At 38.2% G+C, this 9672-nt stretch overlaps 1 protein-coding gene across 1 annotated transcript in view; it reads right to left on the reverse strand.

Annotated features, from left to right (window-relative positions):
* Positions 1-9672, reverse strand: part of LOC106872752 (uncharacterized) — a 14531-nt gene that overhangs the window by 2951 nt on the left and 1908 nt on the right. Inside the window, exons 2-4 of the mRNA XM_014919845.2 lie at positions 8068-8083; positions 3445-3477; positions 417-460 (exon numbers count right to left, since the gene is read on the reverse strand). Coding sequence (XP_014775331.2) covers positions 417-460; positions 3445-3477; positions 8068-8083 — 93 coding nt within the window. The remainder of the gene's footprint in view (positions 1-416; positions 461-3444; positions 3478-8067; positions 8084-9672) is intronic.

The following is a 9672-nucleotide window of genomic DNA, read 5'->3' on the forward strand; positions in this document are numbered from 1 at the left end:
AGTGTGGACTGTGACAATGAAAAAGACTTGTCTTAGTGTGGACTGTGACAATGAAAAAGACTTGTCTTAGTGTGGACTGTGACAATGAAAAAGACTTGTCTTAGTGTGGACTGTGACAATGAAAAAGACTTGTCTTAGTGTGGGATGTATCAGTCACTCAGCTGGCGCCTTTGGAGTTTGTGTAATGGCTCTGATGTTGTAATGTGTTTTTGAAGGCAGATTGAAGACCTGTTGAGAGGAATTACAAGGTAGGGAGCCTCTATGTAGAGTCACACAGCCTGCTAGAAATAGGAGCTAAATCTCTCTCATGCCACTCTCAAGTTCAGGAGAAATATTTTTAAAAAACTGAAGAAAAATGTTTTTGTGGAAAGTTAAAAATTGTGACACGAAAAATCTCTTTGAATATTTCTACTTACAAATCTGTTGGAATCTTGTTTATGGATATTGGCATCATATGTTCCTGTCAATAACACATGTAGAAAAGATCTTTATACATTCATTATCAACAGATATTAAAGTCTGCAAAAAGGGAAGAATTGATATGCTGCAAACTCATGTGGGAACATAGACACATACATATGTATATGGGTACATACACACACACATAAATATATACACATATGTATAAACAAAAACGCATCTACACAAACATACAGATGTACTACACATACATGTGTATGCAGGCATACACACGTGTACACGTATACATATATGTAGGCACATACACATGCATGCAAGTACACACGCACATGCTGGTATCCACTCACACAAACTCACTTATCACAATGATGTAATGGTGGTTGTGGTGGTGGTGGTTGTGATGTTGGTGGCTCTGGTGATAGTGGTATTCAACATATCTCACCCATTTCTATGAATCCTGGAATTACTTTATTTCTCCAAGAGTCTCAGATTGGCCAAACGTCAGTTCCAGCAGGCTGGAACACATTCTGTTTCTCCAGAAATATTGACTATGAAGCTGAAATTTCATTTAAGCTTCTGGATGTTCAGGTTCCTCTCACTTGTTCACAAACATTTTATTTTCCTTGGATATATTTTCCTACACCATTAACGTCAACAGACTTCCACAACACAACCATATTCATATTTTGTGATCCCTAACAACAATATCAGGTCTGTTAGGATTTAATTTGGTTACAGTTTAGTTAGTCTTTCATTCCACCAGTATTCTTTTAATCCATTAATCTCAATATATTCCTCTTAATCCGTTGTAGTTTCTTTTCTTTCTTACTCCATCTCATTCTCTCGCAGTTGGCCCCAATGTAATTAAAGTCTCCTGTTTCTGCTTTTACATCATCTACATTTGGTGTCAGTCGATGCATCCTTCTTTGTTTGTATTTTTTAATTGTAGATATTTGGAGACTCCTTACCCCAGGACTTTAAGGGGACAAGCCATGAAGGTGTAGGGACTCCCATCCTAGGCTTTTAGTATTGTTTCTTCCATTCTTGGTGCATTCTTCTCTCTTTTATTCTTGTATTTGTTTCAGCAATTTGACTGTGGCCATGCTGGAGCACCGCCTTTAGTTGAGTAAATCAACCCCAGGACTTATTTTTTGTAAGTCTGCTACTTATTCTATTGGTTACTTTTGCTGAACCACTAAGTCATGGGGATGTAAACACACCATCATTGGTCGTCAAGTGATGTTGGAGGTACAAACACACATATATATACATACATCATCATCATCATCATTGTTTAATGTCTGCTTTCCATGCTGGCATAGGTTGGACAATTTGACTGGGGACTGGCAAGCCACGAGGCCGCACCAGGCTCCAATCTGATCTGGCAGAGTTTCTACAACTGGATACCCTTCCTAACACCAACCACTCTGAGAGTGTAGTGGGTCCTTTTTACATGCCATCAGCACAAGGGCCAGTCAGGCAACAATCACGCTCAAATGGTGCTTTTTACATACCACTGGCACAGGAGCCAGTCTGGCCACACTGGTAACGCTCACGCTCGAATGTTTTTTACATGCCACAGGCACGGGAGCCAATCAGCGGCCCTGGTAATGATCATGCTTGGATGGTGCTTTCAATGTTCCACTGGCACGAGTGCCAATCAAGTGGTAGTGGTACTGTCATTGGCCACGTCAGTGATTTTGATTTCACTTGCCTCAACAGGTCTTCACAAACAAAGTTTATTGTCCAGTGAATGAGGGGTACTCATAAGTGGGCTGGTTACACCCAGTAGCATAGGCCACGGGTTATGGTGTTTCTGTAGATGAACAGAGAAAACTGAGGTACTGCAGGGGATGGTTACATCTGCTTTACCTCTGATAACGTCATACTGTTTGATATGTTGTCCACAGAACCGAAGAAGATGCTACAAGACATTGACGATAGCAGCAAATATGTTGGTTTAAATATGGACTTTAATAACAATGAAGTCTCATAAGAGTTAGAGACCTCAACATCAGGAAAGAGGATGAACTCAATGAGTGGCAAAAGGCCAGAAACTAGAGACATAACACAGAATCGGTCTCGGCTGGATTACATTCAGTATGATGGTTGCCAACTTTGAGAAACAGAAGCTTATCATTAAAGCTGAAGAGTAAATGCTTTCAGACCTCACTCACAGATGGAAGACTTGGTCATTGAGTGACACACAGATATTAGTCACCACTCAATGCGAGAGTGACCATGGCATGATGGGAGTGGCAACAAAAAAAAGAAAAAAGGAAACAAACAGAACCCATTTGAATCCAAGAGAAGGGTCCAAGACCTCATTCAGCAAATAAAAATGGCAGAATCACAAGTTAGTGAGGCATTTTGTAGGATAGGAGACGAGAGAGGGATTAACAAGTGAGAGAGGGGGATTAACAGGTGAGAGAGGGGGATTAACAGGTGACAATGTTATGTCCATGAAACAATGTGTCCAAGATGACCAAAAGAAAGTTGGGAGACAACTTTGACCAAAGCTTTAAGGTCTACACTGGGGTCTGGTGGTCAAAGGTTGCTGGTGGAATGGAGGGAACACAAAGGAGGACCCGTCCAGCAGGAGCAACACAGACCTTGAAGATATTGATAGTTGTGTGCGTGTTGTGTGTGTTTGTGTGTGTGTGTGTTGTGTTGTGTTGTGTGTGTGTGTGTTGTGTGTGTTGTGTGTGTTATGTTTGTGTTGTGTGTGTTTGCATGTTGTGTGTTTGTCTTGTGTGTGTGTTTGTGTGTGTGTTGTGTTGTGTTGTGCGTGTGTTTCTGTATGTGTTGTGTTTGTGTTGTGTGTTGTGTGTTGTGTGTTTGTGCTGTGTGTATGTTGTGTTGTTTGTGTTGTGTTGTTTGTGTTGTGTGTGTGTGTGTGTTGCATGTGCATGCTTCAACTTATTTAAAACTAACTGGTAATTAATCAATAATTTGTCCTATAGCGATATCAATAATTAGTGATAAATCAATAATTAATAATGAAATAACAATCAATAATTATACCTGTGACGACTTCAGGATATTGTGAATCAAGATCTGAAACAATAATATTGAGAGAAATGTAATTAATTAGTATGTTAATTAGTTATAATGAAGTAAATTAATGAATAATTCAGAGACAGAGAGGAGAAAAGAAGGGTGAATATTTGGGAGAGAGAGGGGGAGAAAGGTATATGACTGTGTGGAGAGAAAGAGAGTGAGAGTGAAGGAAAGAGAGAGAGAAAGAAAGAGAGAGAGTGAAATACACAAAATAGTTTTTGTTCTTCAGTTTAAGATGACTCAGGAGATAATCCATTGGATTAAAAATATGCAAAATTATTTAAAGTTTAAATATATCCAAGGTGTTTAAAATGATATTTTATGATTGATGTTTGTAAAGTTATTTGTCTTTCATACATTTGCTGGTTTGAAGAATTTCAACAAAGTTCCTCTTTGTCAGTTCGTAAAAAATTGGAAATAAATGACAACATTACCATAGAAAAAAGAAAATAATAAGAATCATTTAATTATAATTAGTTTTCCTCACTTTACCAAATTAGTTCGTCATCATCATCATCAACACCATCATCATCGTTTAACGTCTGCTTTCCATGCTGATATGGGTTGGACAGTTTGATAGGAGCTGAGAAGTCAGAAAACTGCACCAAGCCCTGCTGTCTGTTTTGGCAGGGGTTTGTTTTAATGCCTGGATACCCTCCCTGATGCTAACCACTTTACAGAGTGTGCTGGGTGCTTTAAGTGGCACCAGCCCCCTTGAGGCACCACCACCCAGGTACAGAGAGGTAAATGTAAGTGGAATGGTAGAGAGGATTAGACAGGGAGAGTGGGGCAGAGGGGAGAAGAAAAGGAATGCAGCGAGGGGTGAACTTGGGAAAGATAGAAAGGATATGGTTGGGAGAGGGAGGACGAGGGAGAGAGAGAGAGAGGTGAGAAAGTGGTGCTGGGCTGCAGGGGATGAGAGACAAGTGTAAGGCATGAAGAAAATGTTTAGTTTGGGGTTCATTGGTGGGATTGGATTAATGTAATGTGTGGGTAGAGGGCAAATAATACACAGCACTTCCAGCTAACTGTAATGCTCCTCCACTAATCACTTTAAGATGCAACATCTTTTCTATTTCAGTTTCCAGGTCCTTATACTTACTCAGTTTGTCAAATTCCTTGACAGATATATTTTTATCAGTGGGAACACCTACATCTATTAGTCTACAAGTATCTTCTTCCCCAACCTTAATGACTATGTCTGGTCAATTAGCCTAGATTGTTCCATTAGTGTTGACTGGAAAATCCCAGAGGATAGTAAGGGCTAAGGGTGATGTTCATAACAGTAAGCAGAAATGCTGATTTTGTGGTGTTCATGTATTTTCCAATATAAATATTCTTCTACCCTATCGTGGCGATTTTGATACTCGTTTGGTGTCAGCACAGAACATCCCAAGATGAGATGGTCTATTGTTTCATCAAATGTGTCACAGAATCTGCATTTAGTGTCAGAACTGTTTTGAAGAACATTAGCCTGGTAGTTTCTTGTGAGTAAACTTTGATCTTGTGCTGCCAATATATAAAACCTTCAGTCTCTGCTTTCAATCCTGAACTTCTCAGCCACTGACGGGTTGTTGCTTGGTCTACATCAGCATTTCGACTTTGAAGAATATACTGTCCATGCAGAGGCTTCTGGATCCACCGTTTCTCAATTTGTTTCTGCCCATTCTTTTTTGCACTCTGCTTGATCCATTTCGCTTGTTTGGTGGCAGTGGTTTCAGGTTCTTCATCTAATTCAGGGTTAATACCAAGTTCTTTTGCGAATTTGCAAACTCACTTGACAATAGAATGTGACTTTCTGCTGCTTTCATGTTTGCACACAAGCCACAGCGTCCAGTCCTCTGTACCTGTTCATTGCTGCTGTGGAGGTCTTATAGCACAGTTCTACCTGCATCATTCCTCTTCGCCCATTACTTCTAGGTAGGTACAGACAATCAATATCAGCTTTTCAGTGGTGCATGTTCTTAGATGTTAGTATTTTTCTGTTCTTTTTCTTATTCTTTTTAAATAAGGTTTTGTTGTAACTCTTGGAGTCTTGCATGCATAGTGGGCTTGCTGCCTGCAGCCTACGGTACTATGCTATCCATTCTTTTCAATGATCTAATATTTTCCTGATTATTTTGTTACAGTTCTACTGGACACTCTCATTCCGATTTCCTTTATATTCCTCTTAATGCCTTCTGATACTGTTCCCAAGGACCCAATAATAATTGGCACTATCTTCACCTTCTTCATTTTCCATACCCGGGCTATTTCGTACTTAAGTAGATTGTATATATCAACTTATTATTATTATAATTGTTGAGTGAGAGAGCAATGCATTTCATCAAAGTGACATTGGGGTAAAGCATATGAAGCCCATTATACCCATCAAGACTACCCGTCTGATAAGGGTACACCAGGCATATGCATCACAACCCTGTGTGCACGACATGGTAACCCAATATCAAGATAAACAGTGCATGACCTTCTAGGTGGAGCCCTGTGTGAATTTCTTTTAGGTTGAGTAGCCCATCCTGCTCAAAAGGTCCCTGAATAAGGGCTGGTTGTTTAAGGATGATGAACAAAACACCTCGGGAAGCACCCATGTTTCCTGAGGTGAATTATTCAAACCTCACAGAATTCCTCTCAATACATGGCTTTGATGCTTCCCCACGACTTCTACTCATGATCAGAGAGGCATATATCGTCAGCCACCAAGGGACATGCTCATCTGGTTAAGGTCAAACAACTGACAAGCAAAGCTGTGGTATTGAACAGATATTATTACTATTATTGATGTCATTATCATCATCATCGTAATAACTCTTTTCATTCATTCATTCATTCACCATTTTATTCTTGTCTTGGTTTATTAGATATCAAGCTTCATCCCACAACCTTAAGTATCTGGCACCACTATTACAGTCGTTGCTCTGCCAAGCAAACATTCTTTCTTGTAGAACCAGGAAATTCATCTTGATATCCAGCATCTTTCACCAACCATTCTAACTTCTTGCCACCCTCCCTCAGGTTCCAATTATAATTGGGGAAAAAAATTTTTATGGCAATTCCAAATATTTTAGGCCATGTTATTCTTTTATTCTCTCACATTCTTTGTCTACCATTCCTGTTCCAAACAGACAGGCATCATCAATTAAGCGGCACACTTGTTCCTCCTTATTGAGTGCAATAATAATGCAATCATTATTAAACCTGGGGGTTTCCAGAATGTTTCATATCCCACAGTACCTTCAGATGGTCATCTTCAAGGACGTGTTCCGTTTTATGGTCATACTATTTTCCCACATGTTCAAATCCAGAATTCTTTTACAGATTTGCTAATGTGTGGTTGTAACAGTCTTGTCATGTCTCCAGATATTAGAAACCCCCTGAGTAAGCATTTTACATCCAGAAGCTACGTCTGCAGCCATCATTTTCACCACACATTCTATATTCAGTTGAGATGTCGTCTTTATCTGTAGTCTTTCTAACAAATCTTGCTCTGTTGGTTTGATTCTGTACAGAGACAATGAAACCTCTTTGTCTTTTTCTTTAATATTTTTTAACCTTTGAAATGACTTCTGATCTCAAAAAACTTTGTGTAACCATTTTGTATATCAGTTCTACCTCTGAGGACTTCCATTTTTCTCTTCTTTCAGCTATTAAAAGCACCTCATCACTTTCAGCAATGCACAGTCTTGAACTCTCCTCTTCTACATCCACATAGTTTTCTACACTTATCATTCCACTTCATCCATCCTTTCACCTAAAAAAAACAACCTGCCAACATCTGCTTGTCACTATAAAGCTTCATAGATTTTCTAGCATTTTCCTCGTCTCTCTTGTCAAGTTCTTCCTTTGTTCACGTCATTATTTCACTGTTGTACCTCAAGATGGAGATGGCTTTTGTGTTTGTTTACACCATTGAGATTTGGATTTTAGTATGCCCATTATCCTTTAGGAATATTCTTTCTTGATTTTAACTTTCATTGTTTTATCCTTTATACCGCCAGCATCCAAGACTTCAATATATTTGTATCTATCATCCCATCATCATCATCATCATAATCAAATAGCTTAGTAGTTATTGAGATTATTAATAATTCACAACACACAATTATAAACTATTTAAGTTTGGGTTTTAAAAGAGAAAAACAAGAAAAAGTGAACCAAGAAAAAGCTGAAATGGAGAATGATTCCAAGAATGAATTCTTTTCTTTGAGGGTAAATATTATAAAAACTCTGGATTTTAAAATGATTTTACATTGTAGAAGGAAAAAATTGGGGGAGGAAAAGCTAGAAATTGAAGATAAAATTTAAAACATATGTAAAAAAAAAATTAAGCGATAACAAGAGCAGAAAATAATAGAATCAATTTTTAATGTTTTTGATACCCACTTACTTGAAACTGTTTGTAGTTCTATAATGCAAATATCTTACTTTAAATGTGATCTAAAGTAAAACTTTCCATCAAAATTTCATATCAGTTTATGTACCAAATGAGTTATTTTGAAATCAATTGAAACATAGGCATTACAGCAGAAGTTTAGTAACAAAAGGGTTAAGGTAGAAAAAATAGATTCGTTGTGAAAGTTGATGACATACCTGTGTAACATTCTTGCTGAAAATAAGCAGAAGACATGGCAGATGTAAAGTTAAGGATATTGACAAGAAAATAATTTTTAAAATAGTTCTATGCAAATTTAAAGAAAATATTTCAATCAAATATTCTGAAGAGAAGTATTTGATTATTAAGATGCCATACTAATGATACATTAAGATGTCTTTACCAGAAGCAATATGTCCTTTTCTTAGCCCTTTCTAAGACTTCATGATATACAAAATGGAGACCAACAGCTTCAATTATTAACACATGTACATGCATACATACACACATAAATATATACATATACATACATATACATATACATACATATAAGGCGGCGAGCTGGCAGAAACGTTGGCACGCCGGGCGAAATGCTTAGCAGTCTTTCGTCTGCCGTTACGTTCTGAGTTCAAATTCCGTCGAGGTCGACTTTGCCTGTCATCCTTTCGGGGTCAATTAAATAAATACCAGTTACACACTGGGGTTGATATAATCGACTTAATCCGTTTGTCTGTCCTTGTTTGTCCTTGTGGGTAGTGAAGAAATAATACATACATATATATGTGTGTAAATAAATAGGTAGAGCTGATAAACTCATGTAATTTTCATTTGTGTTTGTATTTAACCCTGTTGATGCCAATCCATCTATGACCACCCTGATTCTCTGATATGAATTTCTTCCTTCAAAGTGATAGAACTTTCCATCAAAACAATGACAGTTATTTTACTAAGTTTGTCATTATTTTCAAAATTAATTTAAATAAAGGCAGTGTATTTCAATGGAAATACGGTAACAAAATTAGGGTTAATCCATTAGAAATTATGAAAGGGGACAAACTAAACTTTGAACAATGGGAATTTATCCTCAAGTGTTACATGAAGTTTGAAAATGTAGTTGAAATGCAAAGACAGTTTAGGAAGGAGTTTCAAACAGGTCGACCAACATGACTTTCTGCCACTCAATTTGGAGTTTAGTTTGAAGTTGATGGAACTGCTCAGAATGGTCTCAAAAAATATTCTGGATGACAGCAAATGTCAACAAGAAAAAGGGACCAAATACATATTGCCACAGTTCAAGAAAATCAGTAGAGTGAGGGAGTTGTGAGATGGAAATTCCCAAATCAAGCATCCATTGTGTTTTGAAGCAATTCCATTGGAAAAGTGACATTCCAAGAATAGTCCATGTGCTCAATGTAAATAATCAAGATGGAAGAGTGAAGTTTTGTGAGTTGACATGGTGTGAAGAAAATGGTCGATGTTCAAAACAAAGAATGTTTGGAGATATGCAGGACACTGACTGGGAGAACAATGCCTGTCATCGCCATGGATGGAGGAAGCAGGTTAAGGAGGGGATCGACACTTTTGAGAGAGCACGTATCCAGCATGAAGAACTTAAGCGAGCTGCGCGAAAGCGCACGGCTCGTATAGTGAATGGGGAAAGCTTGGTCTGCAATGATTGCAGTCGTGTATGCTTGTCAAGAGCAGGGCTCATTAGCCACCAATGGAGCCGCAAATGCAAAATATAAGTTAGTCCTAGAGCGCACTATGTTCCTGAAGGTCTGCAATGGTCTTCCTCGGTCACGAGTGGACGGCCATCATGTGTG

This window comes from Octopus bimaculoides, chromosome 1 (genome assembly GCF_001194135.2).
Source record: "Octopus bimaculoides isolate UCB-OBI-ISO-001 chromosome 1, ASM119413v2, whole genome shotgun sequence".
NCBI lineage: Eukaryota > Metazoa > Mollusca > Cephalopoda > Octopoda > Octopodidae > Octopus > Octopus bimaculoides.